The sequence below is a fragment of the Asparagus officinalis genome, chromosome 3, assembly GCF_001876935.1.
Source record: "Asparagus officinalis chromosome 3, Aspof.V1, whole genome shotgun sequence".
Lineage (NCBI taxonomy): Eukaryota > Viridiplantae > Streptophyta > Magnoliopsida > Asparagales > Asparagaceae > Asparagus > Asparagus officinalis.
In genome coordinates, this window is record NC_033796.1 from 42,843,188 (window position 1) to 42,860,790 (window position 17,603).

Here is a 17,603-nt window from a genome sequence, read left to right on the forward strand (position 1 = left end):
TCAGTTTGTTTAGGAGTCGCCGAGTCGGAGTCTCCTTTTTTCTCTCCTATATCAGTTATGGACAGAAACTAAGTCTATAAGGCATGAGGGTCAGATTCCTTCCACTAAAAGACTCCTCATGTTTTTGAGTGCAATCTTACTTGCATGTTTCATAAGTTGGTGTTGGAATATTATTCTGTGAGCTTTTGTCTCCTAAACTACTACTATTTGTTGCTTGGAAATGGTCACATGACAGACAAATTTATAAAAGATAAGGCATGTTGACACGATTATATATATTGAAATTAACAATTTACATGACATCAACATTTTTCATTTACATCTTATGAGAATTAAAAAAAATCCTATAACATTTGCATGTTTCTTTTATGCTTCTCTTATAATCTTTTTATGTAGATTATAAAGTGGAAAAAAACTCATCTATTAACTAGGTACCCAAATGGCTCTTTAAAATCATAGTTCTAAACTGGGTATGTAATGAAAATAAAGCTTGCCCTATGTCCAATGAGTTTTCAGGAAGTTGATGTGAAATGTAGCATATATGTCCAAGAAGAGTATGAGAAGTGTTTTAAATTACAACATATATTGCATAATTGATTACACATCTCAATATGTGTATGCATATATTCAAGGAGTATCCAAAGAGTGACCGGTATGCATATGATACATGTAGGTACGTGTCCGGTAAACATCGCTATTACTTCTACAGTACTATTACATTTTCATGTTAATATGTGCTTGTACTCTTACTTTACCATAAAGCCTATTTATCATCAAATAATCTCCAAGATTTCAAGATTCAGCATTTGACACCTACCATTTCATGTATGACTTCATGGTAGAGGACCTAAAACAACTTTAAGACATGGCTAGCCCAAACTTTGCCTACTAGGTACTGCTTTGTGGCAACCAATTGCCTGGACTACTGCAAATCTTCCTTAATTATGTAGTGGAGTTTTCTGGTCTAACTCACTTGCCATTTTTATCTACAATGGCAACTATCATATGAAATCTTATTATCTTTTGATATTTATGAGTACCATAAATTGTATATTCAAGCGAAAATCATGCAACACTTCTTTGCTACTATGTTGATGCCGATCAATTTTTTTTCCTATACAGATATTCTATTTGAGTTCTTTGGATCTTTCAATTTTTCTAGTCTTGAATATTAAGTTTCCATAGCAGCAACGACCCTATAACTTCATCGCCTAAGCTCTTTTTTCAAATCCTCTTTCTTATATATGTCATTTTGATCCGTAAGTGGAAAACTGAACTTATTCATCAAGGAGATTCCTAAGCTTTCAAACCCTTAAGTTGAGATGTTATTGTCATTTTGCAATTTAATTCTGATTTCTCTTTCCATCTGTTCTCAAAGTGATTGCTTATGCTTTAATTTCACTTTTTGTACAGGCACTTTATTTCTGTGTCCCTTTTAGAGAGCAGCTACTGGAGTACTATGCAAATAACAAGAATCAGGGTGATCCAGAGGAAAACCTCTTGACTTGCTTGGCAGACCTATTTACTCAGGTTACTTAGAGAATTCTGCTTCTGTTCTTCAAAATACCAAGTTCCTTCTACTGTTCTACTGTTCCTCTAATGTTTTATATTTGTGTAGGTCGGTTGTGAGGAAATGAATGATCTGATAAAAATAGGGTGCTTATATTTATGGTTGAAGTGAATGGTGTGCTGTTTTTCATCTCAGATAGAGGGATTTACAACATAAATATGTGTCTCATTTGGGTACCTATTAGTCGTTTCTACTATCCTAAGGAGCAATTTAGGGCTCAGGTGCAAAATGGCGTAACATGTATTGTTGTTTGCCTGTCAGCCTGTTTTTGAATTCAGAAAACAGAAAGGACATAAACCTACTATATTGTATCATTAATCATTTACACTCAAAACAGTCCTTATGGATCTGTCCTGCCCATATGTCATTATAAAGGATATCAGGATTTTGTGTTATGGTGTTTTGAAACTATGCAATTGGATGGAATGCAAGTTGTCAAGCACTAATTTTTTCTGTAATCATATATCTGCAAGTGCAAGAAAGAAATATGGGCAACCAAACATTCCATCTGTGGGAATAACTGTGCAAGTATAATTTAAAGAAGAATTATAAAAAAACCAATTGAGAAGTACAACAAAGACATATACTATAGTCTAAGTAAAAAAGGTGGCTGAGCATAATTATAAAACTAATTAGGACATGCTGACTGAATAGAAGTTAAGTGACTAGGCAGCAACATGCTTCAGTTTTAGCTAACATGATTTTGATTTTATGGGTCTTGGTTCGGTTGGAAGTTTTTAAAGTAGGTCATATACAACTAGCATAAAGTTTATAGTGCCTTGTGTATATGAGACATGATGCATCTAAGTTAAATTTTGGATATATTGCAAAAAGCATCTTCAATTATACCTTGTTAAAAAAAACCTTTAAGACACCTAAGATACTTAAACTCACTCACTTTGATGTGTATATTAGAGAAAGGCCATTATTAAGGAAAACGTCTTTTGAGGGGTCGGGACATTTGCAAGGGAGTAGGCATGAATGGGCGGCTCAATTGTTAGTTTGATGTCTATCTATAATTCAATAACTCAAGAAATGCCTACCGTTCCATTTCTGGTTTAAGTCAAGTGTAAAAAAAATTAAGTCAGTGGATCATTACAAGGATATTTTGAAGAGAAAAAAAATATGGTGAAGAAGATATTTGTGATCAAAGCTTAGCTTTTGACACTATTAATGTTGTTTAGTCGCTAATTTAATATAGGCCTAACTAAGTAATTATTAATTGCTCGTTGCTACTATAAATATCAAGAGATTAAATTCTATTCTATGTATAATGGGTTAATTTCACAAAACCCTCTGAAATTTGTGTGGTGTTGCACATAACCCCCCTAAAATTTGGGGTGGTGTTGCACATAACCCCCGTGAATTTTGTTTATCTCACTTAACCCCCCCTAAACTATTGGGTCTCACAAAACCCCCTTGAACTTTTGCTTTTCTCACCTAACTCCCCTACCTGTGTAATTTGCAAATAACTAAAATATGTTTGAGTGAAACAATAGAACTTTATCACCATTCATTTAAAGGCAACATAATCTTTTCCTAAAGTTTGAGTTTTTTTTTCCTCTCAAGAAAATTTTCGTTATTTGCAAATTATGGGCAGAGGGGTTAGGTGAGATAAGCTGAAGTTAGGGGGCTTTTGTGAGACACCCCATAGTTCAAGGGGGTTAAGTGAGAAAAATAAAGTTCAGGGGGTTATATGCAACAACCCCAAAGTTCCGAGGGGTTGTTGTTTGTGAAATTAACCTATAAGGGAATAATATTATTAAGTAATTAGAGAACTTACATATGTTTAGAAAAAATACAAAATACTTGCAAAGGTAAAATAATTACTATAAAACTAATCTGCAATAAAAAGGAATCAGTAAGTACAAAGGGGAACTAAAAAAAGTTATTAAAACCTTAAATAAGAATACTCACAACAACTCTAGAATAAGAGAAGGTTAATAGACATCTTAAAACTCTTTAAAGCTATGCATTAAAACTAAATGAAGGTTCATAATTAAAAGCCTTAATATTAATTAGAAAAAATGTGAATTTAAGTAAGAGTACCCCCAGAAAACAAAGAATCAATATGTGAAAGTTTGTACGAAAGATTAAAAGTTAGGGTTAAAATTGTTTGCCACTATCACAGTAACATAACATATCTTGAAACTAAAGGTGAATCACATGTTTAATGTATACATACGTTAAAACAGAAAGAATTTTTTTTTTATTCTTACCTCTACTCGAGTTCCTTAGAATTTTTTTTATTCTTACCTCTACTCGAGTTCCTTAATTTTTATGTACTCAATAATTATAAATTTCTAGCTATTTCTATTTCAGTCACTAATTCAGATTTAGAAAAAAATGCAATATCACTAAATTAGCAAGCACTGTCATATAGGCATGAAACTTAATCGATTATGGAAACTAGTGTTAGAATGTTCAGAGGTTTCTCATTTTGGAAATTTCACTAATTTTAAGAATTTTGTAGTAAATTGATACCAAACGTTCGTTACACCTTTAAAACTATCCAAATTGATGCTATAAATTTAGTCACTAATTCAAATATCAACAATGTAATATCACCAAATTAGCAACCACGTCATATCAGCATGAAACTTCATCGACTATGAAAAACCAATGTTAGAAAGTTCATAAGTTTCTCATTTTGGAAATACCAATCAATTTTAAGAATGTTGTAGTAAATTGATACCAAATGTTCAATGCTCCTTTAAAACTATCCAAATTGTGCAATTTGAGATGTGTAAGACTAATAAAACTCAATATAGATGAGTACTAGAAATCAATGAACATGTATGTTAATTTATCTAAACTCTGGCATATTTTCCCTGGGGACTGGCATTATGATTTTGTTCGATTTCCTATGTATTTTCACTTTCTATTTTTTTTCATCCTGCAAACTTTTTTTTAATAACTTAAACCATCTATGTCATTTTTTATCGTATATGATAACTTTTCTTGGAGACATTTATTTTTATCATGAAGGGTATTGCTTCTTCATTGTTTAAACTTAGAAGTTTCAACTACTACATAGCTCTTGCTACTTCTACCCCATTTGAGGAAATCTGGAGAATTTCTTTTAGCAAACTTACACTCCACTCTTAGGCGGGACAGTCTGGTAGGAATTATGTTTGAATGAAGAGGGTGGAAGCTGTGGTTTTCAATATTGTTAGGGTTAGGATTTTAAAGGTGAAGAGAAAATATAATAAATTCAAAGGCTTTTGCATCTTAAAGTAAGAATTTCAAATCCAATAACTGACATCACTTTTTATCTAACCCGACAAATATCAGTTTGATAAAATCATGTCCCCACATGAGAAGATACTAAAGTCGTGTTTATAAAAATACTGTAAATTTTATTACTAGAGTTCTTAACATAATTGGGTTTTCTGGTAAAGGCTAGGTGATAGACGAGTTCTAAATAAGTAAATAAAAATTCTAAAGGCTTCTAAAATAAGGGCTTCCATTTTATAGGCAAGGCTAAAAGGACTTTTTTTAAAAATATCTAAAATATCTCAAACAAATTCACTTTCATTGCATCAAGGATCAAGAACTCGGTTCCGATTTCACTCTAATTGCACATTAGTTCATTGGCTATAGAGGTCTCTTTTCAAATTTAGTTCCAGACTTCCAGTGTATACAAACATTTGGCTAAGTATTCGTGATCGCTAGATATATGACAGGTGAGTATTGAATCAAGAAACGTAAATTAATATTGACTGAACAAGTGAAGCCAAAAAATGGTCAAATTAATGTGAATGTACTAGTTTGCAGTGAACTTAACATCACAAATCGAAATTAAAATAAAAATATATCGAACTCCAATAGATTAGGGTTCACATATCTGGGATATTTATAAATTGGAAGGAACATGAAATTATTAACTAGGAATTTGAGCCCATGGTTCTGTCTTTAAGCTTGAATTTCCTGTTGGTTTCATCTAAACTATTAAAAAGTAGTCCAAATGGAGCCAATCAATGCAAATGGTGTAAGTCAAATTTAGAGGAACTGAAGCTACATGTTCACTTCCAGGCGGGTCCTCCCGATCTGTTGAAACTGAAGCTTGTTCATTAGTTTGTATGGAGAGAGGTAGTGGTTAGGTTCTCATTGTGATTGAAGGTTAGGATTTTGAAGATGAAAATGATAATAGTAGAAGCAAAGGCTTCACAATTCACAATTTCAACTATTAAATTCCTGTCAGATCATACACCAACTATAGAAAAATGATGAAGAAAACAAAAAAAAAGTCTATTTCATTAAATCATCTCCTTACATAAAAAGACATGAAGCACAGTTCTAAGAAAACCTAATATTTCCCGAGTAATGCTAATTGGACGCTAGAGTCCCACATGCCTTTAAGGTTTCAAAAGTATTTTCCTGATAAAAATGAAAGTTCAAAACACTTCAAAAGCTTCTAGACTGAATATAAATCCTACTCTAATAATAATGGACAATCTATATAAACTGTGTCTCAAGGAATAATGTAGAAATGATGGCAGGTGATCGTGTTGCATTAGCTCATCTGAGCTGACTTTACTGGCAGCATAGTCTTACAGTTTATAGGTGCTTTTTCGTATACTATTAAGGTTCGCTGCTCTGTGTATGGTTGAACATCATCAGAACAAAAACTGTGTAATATCTGCTTTCTCAAATACTGTCACTTTTATATTATTATTATTTTTTAAATAAAGATGGCATAATTATGTTTATTCTGTCAAAAAGAGGGCTAAAAGTAGGCAGATAAAATATGTTCCAACCCATTTTCATTCTGTTGTTTCCTTCTTTTTTGGATCAACTATAGGTGTACTTCTAGTTCGCGGAGTCTGAGTATACATACAATTCTGAATCATACACAAATATTCGTACCATGAACCCTATTGACCAAACCTTGTTTACATTTATAGTACTTATATGTAAGATTTTTTTTCCTTATAAAATAACTGTGTTATTGATGTAATATTGTGTTACTTCATCTCTGGAGATAATTGTTTGATTTGATGTGATATTCTATTACTCCATATTATTCATGTAATGGATCATGATTGATCTCCTTTTATGTGTTGATTGTTAAACAAATATAGGTTAGTTTTCTAATATCCCGCTCATGTCAATATTCATGGACAAAAAGTATAGATATAGAATGTTATATGTGATCTCTATCCATATTTGTATTCTAATTTGGAAATTGGATATGGATATGGATAATACCCACTACATATGATATTGATAAGACCCATATACATAAGTCCCTTTTAACCCTAGATTACAATGTAGATTGGTTTTAGGATTATTGCTGAGAGATTGATGCCGCTATGGATGATGCTTAACTAGGATTACTTTTTCCACTCGATTCCTCTAGCCTCTGGTTAGCGATTTCAAGCACATTGTGGAAGGAATCTACAGTTATCAAGTACATTTGCTTTCGAGAAACTTGGCCTTCTATTGCTGCAATGCATGTTTCAATCAAGCACATTGCGGAAGGAATCTACAGTCATCAAGTACATTTACTTTCGAGAAACTTGGCCTTCTATTGCTGCAATGCATTTTTTGTGGGATTTTTTTTTGTTTTTTTGTTTTTAGATTTTTTGTTTTTAGTTTTTTTTTTTTTTTTTTTTTTTGGGGGGGGGGGGGNTATTCATGTGGTTACATAAAAAAGGAAAATCCTGATTTTTTATTTCCTTCCCCATGGCAATGTACAAAAAGAAAACAATTTATTGGGAGATTGTTATGTCCCGCTTGATCTATCTTTTGTTACCAATACTTTTACATTAATAGGTATGTTGTGACAAGTATGTTATAAAAAGAAACCTATTGAGAATATCCTAGAACCTGTGGATATTATATAAAGAAACCTATTGAGAGTATCCTAGAACCTGTAGTAAGTTCTTGGGTATGACAATAAATGTAGTCTAACACTATGAATCTATCATAGATTTATTCGATTAATGGTTCTAATCAGAGTAATCTCATTTAGGACATCCACTACAATTTTTTAATTCTCATTTTTATCCTAAAATGTTATCCTAAAATGTATCAGTTAATTTGAAATTATTGTAGAAATAATTTTCTAATGGGTTAATATCTAAGATTGAAGATCTTCAAATTTGCATAGCTTATGATGGTCATTTAGTTCTCCCTTTAGAACAAATATCTAAATTTGGTCATTTAGTTATCCCTTTAGAACGGATATCTAAATTATCTTGGGCTCAGCATTGGATGTGAGCTATATTACCTGGGTGCTTCTAATGTGGAGCCGTACCCATACTGGACCCAACACTTCTTGGACACTCCCATATAGTTATTCAGATATGTACTTAATTATAAAATGCATGTTTAATTTAAAGCAGTCGTCGTACACTTCTTGGATATCTATCGTACACTCCACATCCATTTTTGTAACTTGTTGGATAAAGGTCGAGCTCATTTGAGCTTTAAGAGCTACAATCTAAGAGGGTCATTTACGTATGTAGCTCAGAATATTATATTCCATGAGTTTCAGCCATGTCCCCATACCCTACATTTTACAAAGTTGTTGTGTCCCGTACCCGCACCTGTATCTGTACCGTATCTGTACCTGTGCAACTTAGCAACTTAGGATGTGAGTGATAAGTAAGCTAACTGAAATGTCCCTTTGGACTGCTGAAGGGATTTATTCTTCATTTGTTTCTAACTTCTCTTTGACTATTATCTTTAATTGATAACGTTTCATAAATATCTTGCAAGTTTTTGCATAGATTAATGTTTGGACTACACTGTGCAGATCAGCTCGCAGAAAAAAAAGACTGGTGTTATTGCTCCCAAGCGTTTTGTGCAAAGAGTGAAGAAAGAGAATGAACTTTTTCGCAGTTACATGCACCAGGTAATTTCATGGGACCTAGCTGCCTTTGGATTTTGCTCATGCACCCAATTTGTTTTGTTAAGGAGTCTCTACATTAATAAATACACCAATAGAAAAATATAGCTAGCAATTTTCTTGAATTTGTTGCGCACTTTTTCTTGCAAGTGAACTACTAGACATGTTTTTATTCTAAGATTGATATGTTGGAGCTACCATCATAATTGCAAGGGGACATAGATAATTAAATCCAAATCTAATTGAATCCCAGCAGTATCTGATTCAATTAGATCCGGCTTTGTATGTTCTAGATAGAAGGGCCCTGTTGTGAGTTTTAAGGTCTTGACAAACTGTAATGTGTATACGCTGTCTTTTAATATGTGCTCTTTTATGTGCAAAGTAATTGAAGCTTGCATCTGTATTGTAACGGGACAACTTTGCAGTAAATTATTTAGCTGAACCAAACTCCTGGCAATTTTGTAGGATGCTCATGAATTCTTGAATTTCTTATTAAATGAGCTCGTTGACATTCTGGAGAAAGAGTCTAATGCTACAAAGGTCTCCTCTGAAACTTCACCATCCAAAAAGATTGCAAATGGGCCATGCCATCCTCAAGCTAATGGTATTAGAAAAGAGCCCCTTGTTACGTGGGTCCACAAAAGTTTTCAGGTGAATATAAGTCTTGTTTCGTGCTTTTAGCTCATTGAATATTTCATGGTCTATCGACAAAGTATTTCTAATCATATATGCAGGGGATATTGACCAATGAAACAAAGTGCTTGAGATGTGAAACAGTCACTGCAAGGGATGAGACATTTTTTGACTTGAGCCTTGATATTGAGCAGAACAGTTCAATTACAAGCTGTCTCAAAAACTTCAGTTCAACAGAGACTTTGAATGCAGAGGATAAGTTCTTCTGCGACAAATGCTGCAGGTGCGTCTCCTTTTTCCCTAGTATTCACTCTGCGATTTGCAATATGCCATTATCATTTACTCTGATTAGTAACTGAAATGATTAGATATGGTTTGAATATCAACTAATCATGACTAGATATCACAATTTACATTTGCTTAGGGTCATTTACTCAGGGTAGACATAGAGAAGGCCTAAATTAATGTTGTCTCATAAACCACTTGCAGTTGAATATTATTATAATGGCTTTCAAAGATCTTAGTTTCCATTACAGACAGGCAACTTTGTTCCTTTCTCGCTAAGAAAACTGTCAAATTTTTCTGTCCCTTTCCTCCTTTAATAGTTCTTTGTACACGTTTTCATTTTCGATGAACCGGAAGTGGAAAAAATTGAAAATGTTAGCCTGTTATTTCATATTAAAGTGAACTCTCCGATGCTCACAACTTTCAATTTTAGACGTTTGACATTACATTTTTTTTGCTCAACTTCGGATTTTTATTGCTTTGCCTGTTAAACAAGTAGTCATCTCTTTTTTCTCATATAACTAGCAGCCTTTCTCCTGAAAATAGTTATAATTCAACTCCCATACAGTTTGCAGGAAGCACAAAAGAGAATGAAGATAAAGAAGCCCCCAAGCATCCTTGTGATCCACCTCAAGCGCTTCAAATACATAGAGCAGCTCGGCCGATACAAGAAACTCTCATACCGTGTTGTTTTCCCTCTCGAGCTGAAGCTGAGCAGTACTGTCAACAACTCCGACTTGGAATACTCTCTCTTTGCTGTTGTTGTTCATGTTGGCAGCGGGCCGAACCATGGCCACTATGTTAGCCTCGTCAAGAGTCATAACCACTGGCTCTTCTTTGACGATGAGAGTGTCGAGATGATTGATGAATCGACAGTTCAAACCTTTTTTGGATCAGCTCAGGAGTATTCTAGCAATACTGATCATGGGTATATCCTTTTCTATGAAAGTGTTGGTGGAAAGAGTTGAGATAGCTCGACTCTTTCTTCATGAAGAGAAACGAGGGGTTAAGAATTGAGGTGGATGGCATTGTATAGGTTAAGGAACTGCCTTGCTTCAAGGCTACAAAGTTCTTATATGGGCTGCCAAGGTTACAAGAGGGAACAAAAGTATATTGCTCGCATTCTTCTTGTGTTCTATACTTCTAGAGGGTTCAATAATTTTACTGGAATATGGAGTTTGTTGTTCACGGGCAGGAATTTTACTCCAGTGACATTTTTGTTGGTTACTTTTTCCCCCCCGCATGTATCTTTTACTTGTGCTACCTTATGACATATTTGTGTTTATATCTATCTGAAATTGAGTAGGCGAGGATTTATACTATAGGTGACCAATTTAAACTGTTTAAGGGCGGGGATTATTTTTCAGATTTATAATATTAACAGAAGTTTTGTTTGTACGTCTGGCTGAAAGCTAAACTTACATGACGGAGAAGCGAATGGAACTTGTATTTTCCCCCGTCCTAGAACAAGAAGGGGTATCTAAATTGATTACAGGATGCTCAGTTCTTAGCAGTAAAGCGAAAGGAAAATAAAAAAAAATAAGGAAATAAATAAATATATTAATGCAAAAGAAAACCTTCATTTATCTGTTAAAGCTGCTCGTCCTTTACCATTCCACTATATTTACTAATTACTGTGTCTGTAGTTTCCACTCGCATTTCACACGAAGAAGCATACAACAACTTTGAACGGAAACGAACAAGGCCAACATGAACCAATTACCTCAATTCGATCATTGTCGCAAACGAGGACAGATCAAGGTCTAAGGGAATTATTAGATTTAACATTTTTTTTTTTTAAAAAAAACTTCATTCCTGCATTGAACAAACAACGGGCAATAATACTGAAAGACCGGAACAGTCTTTATACATGCTAAAGAGTTATCAGTAGTTTCTTAATTAATCCCCTAAAACTAAATACTTGATCCAAAGCTCTTCTAAAAGTGAGACGATCGCAAGTTAGTCCTTCAAAGTTTAGATCAAAACACGAAAGGGTTAATGTAATCTTCTCCAATAAATGCCCAAAAAGGATTCCTTACTTCTGCTCCTCACCCTAAACTTCTCTTTTCGGAAACACATCAGGGGTGACGGTAAAGAAAACATACTTGTAATTATTAAGTATCCTAAGCGTATGCGAGAAATTGGAAATTATTCACAAGAAAAAAAAAATTTCATCCCATAATTTTCAATAACTAGGATTTTCACGAAACAGTAGCCTACATATCAGAGACGAAGGCTCAAGTCAAGCTTCTGCGATTCCGGCGGTGGTTGTTCAGATGAGTCAGACTCCATCTGAAAACTTCGGACCCACATCAAATCATCTCCGACATCAACATATCTCGGCACCACGTTAGTCCACCCTCTCCCTCTCCTTGATTTCTGAAATCCAGAATGAGGTTGAACCTGCAGCCACTGAAGAAAAGGAGAGCTTAGGTGCTGAGATTTTCTCGAACCCCTCTCTCTCTTGTGAGCATTCTGGTGACCACCCAAAGCTTGAGAACTGAAGAACTTCCTCATGCAGAAATTGCAAGGGAAGAGCCTGACAGGAGGTTGGTCAGGTTTCGACCCAGGAGAACTTTCTCCGAGCGTCAGGTTCAAGCATACCCCAGAGTTTGCCTCGGTTGTTTCTTCATTGGCGGCACAAGCGCGTGGAGATTTGAGGTTGTTCGTTGATGTCTCACTAACTTGTTGCTCTTCCATTTGGGGCTTTGTTCTCTCCTGAAGAGGACTAGCTTAGGTTTATGTAGGAAGGTTTGGTTCCTTTACGGTGGACAACAGGATGTTACGGGGGAATAAATGTGGGGTTGCTGTTTAAATACTTCATCACTAGCATTAGACCAGTCAGAAACAATACATCATGCGTAGTACCACCACCGTAGGTTAGTATTTATATACGTCAAAGTTTTTCGTATTTTGCACTTACCTACCATAAGAGCAATGGCACACGCACGACACGGTAAAAACCCTGAGGGCTGAATACACGGTAAAAGACTTCCTTTCCCCTCCCTGAACTTAAGACGTGCAACATGCCACAGGGGTTGTGAAAGGAATCAGGACATAAAATTGTATATTCCTATGTACTCCTCCCCACCTCTTACCATAGTGGAGAATATATGATGACTGCTACTCAAGAATCAATGCTTGTCCACCGATTCCACATCTCTCTGCAAAAAAAAAAAAAAAAACTCATCGAGTCACACCAACTTTTACAAGGTTCCATAATAATAAACTATAAAACAAAATTGACACGGAATCAAACATCAGTTCTGAAAATACTCCTTTAAGAGGGCTGGACTACCCACCAAAAAAAAAAAAAAAAATCTAGTTACAAGTACAAATATATAAAACATCCTCATCAGTCCTCCACCCGTGACAGTGGTTTCATCGTAAAATAACTCAAAGTGGACCCTCCAAAAGTCAAAATAAAAGTGAAGTGAACAGGCATTTCCTTCCACTATATATATCTACCAATTTCTCAGAAACCTTTTTTTACCTAAAAGTTTAACCCGTGCACGTGTAAGGCACACATGCAAAAGGTCGGGACCGAACAGGAAAATTTTAAGATGTACCACTCTGGACGTTACTTTGATAACTAAAGCTTTAGTTATCGGTGAATCAACCAAGTTTATATATATAGCATTTCAAATATTTCGAAATTCATTTCCTAGTGTTAATGCCATGTCCAGGTATCAAAATCTTCACCAGACTGCTGTATCGTTTACATCAACATTAGTTTACTAAATTGAATAAGAACGAAATCAGGGGTATTAATGTAGAATTCAGATTATCTGATCTGCGGTTGATACAGCTCAAAATGTTAATAAATATCTTAATTATTGTTAATTTTCTCAGCATTGTTTCGGTTCCACAAAAAGTATCAATAATGTGCTAAAGCTTCTTCTTGCTGTTAACTTATAGAGGAATACTAATTTGCATGCACATTCTATTAGTAGTGGGGAATCCTCATTTTCTCTCAGGAACAACTGTACTTTAATGAATAGGTTGTAGGTTTATTCTGAATGATGATGCAATCATTCGATAATGAAGCTAGTTATAGGTACAAGTTTCTCTTATTCTTCCGGATGGTGTCTATCAAAAGTTGCACCCAGTATCTACCAAAGATATGGGATTTTTGTAAAGAAGTATTTATAATAAGTGCAGATGATGATTCCTGCCTATTGCAGTTTGCCAGCAGTCTGATTATGACATAAACCCGAAAGCTCTGCCGCTTTCCATCGTGCAAACTTTGGTAATCATGGCCCAATATGTCCTCTAGCTAATGTGATTGAACCTTTTCTCTAGCCAGTTGAAAATTTAAAAACAAATCCTAGAGGACCATCAAATGCAAAAACAGTCATGAATACTTAACAAAAAGTCGTTCGTAAATGTTAAGTAGAAACATTTGGCACCCTTCTTATTCTTTAAGTGTAATAATTTCACATCATTTCAAAACTTTATCCAAACTCTTGTGTGATTAGAAACTTGATGCATGATGGAATCATTCCATAATGTCATGAAAGGTTGAAGCTCTAAGTGGAGAATTTTGTTCTCATGTGGCTGAGCAAGTGGAAGATGACATGTTTACCTCCAAAAGGAGAAATACGTGAGAGAAAAAGGGGATAAGTTAAGTAGCTTTCAAGTGCAGCAGTTCAATAAATGACTCTAGCAAGATGGAAAGGCCAAGCAGAAGTGACGAAAGCCAAGAATCCACCAGAGGAAAAAAATGGTCCAGGTTTCGATGCTTCTGGAAGTATAATCGTTCGGAGCTCGGAATGGCTATTATTGTCCAACACTTGGATATTATTGTCCAACACTTGGATGAGGAAGAGCTCAGGATACAGTTCTCAAATGGCAGAGGAATGTCCCCCAACACTCTATAATGTCTGCGGAATTCCTATATCAGACGGCAACAGACAATTATTGTGAAGGTGATTACAGTTTTTCTAACTGACAGTTTCATCAACCCTCTGTTCTGGACCGTAAACTATCTATCACAAAGTTGTTAACACGAAAGTAAAAGTTCAAGAAACTACTCTCTCGTGGTTGATTGAAACTGGTTGCCTTCTAACTATAGACCCTTAAGAGTCGAGCACTGGGATCTCTATTCCGGATGAAACCTTGTAGGAACTGCGAATTAGCACTCAGATGTGCAACAGGTTGTGAACCTAGGAAGCAGCTCCACAGAATCTCAAAATATATTCTGTGCCTTCACAAGACATGGAAATATGTCAGCAGCTGATAAATCAATCTTCTATTCCTCCAAAAACTGCATTTTAAATACAATCCACCAACATAATACCTAAGTAGAGAGGATAATACGTTAATACCCTGTGCATAGCGCCTTGGTTGTTTCCCTAGGCTTTCATAATGCCGAACAATTGAAATCAGTCTTCTAACCCTGAGAAAAGTTCATATAGCCACCTTTAAAATCTCACACGGATGGTACGGTCTTTGATGATATGATTTAGCACAACGAGGACGTTGTGAGTTTAAGTGGGGGAGTTTGTAATACCCCAACCCTTGAGAGGGTGATGTGATTAGTATTAATTGATTTGATTGGAATACTCATACCACCAAGATACATCTTCTTTTCAAACTCCAAAGTTAAGCATGCTTGGCCTGAAGAAATTCTAGGATGGGTGACCCCCTGGGAGATTCCGGGGCGGGGCGTTACACGAACCAACTTAAAGAATTAGTTGTTGGGCCGTTTACTGTAGATTTTGTCGCCTCTATCTTGTCTCCATGATAACTAGTATAAAAAGTTCTCTCCTTCTCAGCAATTTACACAAAAACCCAACTAGCCACCAAATGAGCTCAATGATAGATCATAAATCTACTCACATCGGATAACCAAGAAAGTATCAATAAGCTGAATATTTTTTGCTCCGCACTGATGTCCTATTTCCTAAATTCTAATAAAATCACCATATTGCAAATGCTTCGAAAAGAATGAACATAAAAAGTCTAATCTCAAACTATTTGGTTCTCAGATTGAACTCTCTAAGCATTTTTCGATAGTAAGTATGCCTTCAGGAGAAACTGAGATTTTGAAGTTGGGTTTATCATGTCAAGCTCAGATTTCAAACTTATGTTGGTAGAGAAATAATATTACCTCATACGCCCATAGAACACACTCAAGTACTTGGTGCACTCTCATTTCGGCATATCCTAAACTTGGAATGCAAATACAAGTGTGTCGATAAAAGTAAGATAAAGGAGTATAAGGTAAGGAATGAAGTCATCTACAGGTTTTTAGGAAAATCAACCAAAAGAAATAACCACCATATAAAGTAAAATCCAACACAAGCCAAATTTTTTCACCATAACAAGGCACAAGCTATAGCAAATTCAACTAAAAGTTCTCCCTTCTTTAATTTTACTAAATAACTACAGTAAACAATAAAAATGTGCCGTGTGGAAGCAAATTTCATGCTTGACTTACATAAATGTAAATCAACACCAAAATTAAAGCATTTGATACGACGAGTAAGCTAGTCTTTGTAGCAGTATACTAATTTATAAAGAAACGCTCGAATAAACATTTCCAATGCAAGAATGAAATCTTGCAGAAAACAAGATTAGAGGAAGCCTAGCACATGTAATGAAGTGCCTGGGATTTACCTCAAATTCAAGGCATTTAAAAGAGGAGCCTCTCTCTGTAGATTATACACTTACCCGGAGTCCTCTTTTAAGTCAAGAAGCTGCTGCACATGGCGATGATTTTAGAATTCTTTCGTATGACGCATATAAGGTTGTGTTGCAGACAGATATGTGTCATGAGCTGTAAAATGTCTCGAGCATTAAAACTAAATGCAAGCGAACTGATATGGTAAATATAATTTGCCTACAACTAAGAAGTGCTCGTCTGCCTGCAACCTAACCTCTCAAAAAGATTTAAAGCATGCACCTGCTTATGCAGTAAAGGTCCACCTCCCTCCACTAACAATATTATTCAGTTGTCAAGTGTTGAGCTATCTCTAATTGGAACTACATGTAAACATACAACATTTGCAAGCTGAAAAGCATCAAGTGGCACAATCCCGGTCGTTCCTTAAAATAGAGTCTATAAATAATAAAAGGTAGCCACATAAGAAACCCAACCAACATACACTTTTAAGCATTCGAGCAGTCGTGGAGTAAACTGTGAAGATCTCACATACATACCCCCCCCCCCACACCACACCAACTGATGAAATTCATAGTACTTTGAGGCTTTGAATTAGCTGTCTTCATGCTCCTTAGATAGTTTGAATTATTTAGACTTCTAAATAGGAGGGTGTAAATCAAAACGTAGAAAATAGGAAGATGAACAGTTTATATCAAATGAGGTGTTTAATTAGAAAATATCAATCATAAAGAGGAGGGAGGGGGGGGGGGGGCGATAGGCGCGTCCGCGAATTTGATTCTTGTGGGCCAGCTGACTTCCATACTACGAGAATTTATCTTAAAGAGGTGGTTCTTATTTCTTCCATAATTTGAGCATGTTGATATTCATTCAAGCAGTCACACTGCTGGGAATAGCTATAGCCTTTTTATTCTCTCTTATATTCTCTACATTTAGGAAAAAGTATATTTGGAGGCCGAAAATAGAGATAGTAAATGTCAAATGAAGCTTGTATTTGTGAAACAGATATTACATTCATATTCTTACTTACTCACATTCGTCTTTTTTTCTCTGCAGCATCTGGATAGCCATTATTCCATCCTAAACCATGAACTTTTGCCCCAGCCATTCCCAAATCTGTAATTCATAGATCTAAACCATGTACATACATCAATAACATTACAATTTTCTTACCCATCAATCTACAAGTAGAAAAGTAAAAATAATTTAATTGTGAATGGGAAGTGGTGCTCCCACCTGATTCAGTATTCTTTTCCTTTTTCCGATCGTGTATGAAAAGCCCTTTACCTGCTCTAAACCCTTACTTTTAGCCCCCATCCTACACTAGCCCATAAGACTTCAACTCTGGAGTAAGCTATGGACATATATACATAAACAGCATGCTCAATAGTTAAACCATCTATTATAAGTGGCACAAATCCCAGCGGCTTGTTGACTGTGTGTGCCTATAAATAGAAATGGCGATCACATTTGAACTGAACCTCAAAAAACATTTTTCGGCAACTTGCTTCGAAGTAATTAAGAAATAAAATCTCCCCAACATTCACTTACAAGATTTTTCTGTAAAGCTAGCATCACAAATCTCTAGTTACTCTCTCCCTCTCCTTTGAAATATTCGCTTCTCGGGTAATGAG

At 35.3% G+C, this 17,603-nt stretch overlaps 3 protein-coding genes across 5 annotated transcripts in view; 1 reads left to right on the forward strand and 2 right to left on the reverse strand.

The window, feature by feature from the left end:
* The window catches only part of LOC109833959 (ubiquitin carboxyl-terminal hydrolase 3), a 12,173-nt gene extending 1,507 nt beyond the window's left edge, over window positions 1–10,666 (forward strand). The window contains exons 2-6 of the mRNA XM_020401842.1: window positions 1,414–1,530; window positions 8,334–8,432; window positions 8,892–9,077; window positions 9,161–9,342; window positions 9,913–10,666. Of these exons, the coding sequence (XP_020257431.1) occupies window positions 1,414–1,530; window positions 8,334–8,432; window positions 8,892–9,077; window positions 9,161–9,342; window positions 9,913–10,312 (984 nt within the window). The 3' untranslated portion in view covers window positions 10,313–10,666. The remainder of the gene's footprint in view (window positions 1–1,413; window positions 1,531–8,333; window positions 8,433–8,891; window positions 9,078–9,160; window positions 9,343–9,912) is intronic.
* Window positions 11,568–12,044, reverse strand: LOC109835019 (zinc finger protein 7-like). The gene has a single exon (XM_020403020.1). The coding sequence runs from the start codon at window positions 12,042–12,044 to the stop codon at window positions 11,568–11,570; it is 477 nt and encodes a 158-aa protein (XP_020258609.1).
* Window positions 12,040–17,603, reverse strand: part of LOC109833960 (tubulin-folding cofactor C) — a 12,851-nt gene continuing 7,287 nt past the window's right edge. The window contains exons 2-4 of one of the 3 annotated variants that reach the window (XR_002245400.1): window positions 17,004–17,100; window positions 16,020–16,125; window positions 12,040–12,508 (exon numbers count right to left, since the gene is read on the reverse strand). The gene's annotated coding sequence lies outside the window, so the exon portion shown is untranslated. The remainder of the gene's footprint in view (window positions 12,509–16,019; window positions 16,126–17,003; window positions 17,101–17,603) is intronic. The other 2 variants (XR_002245401.1, XM_020401843.1) reach the window with 2 other exon arrangements.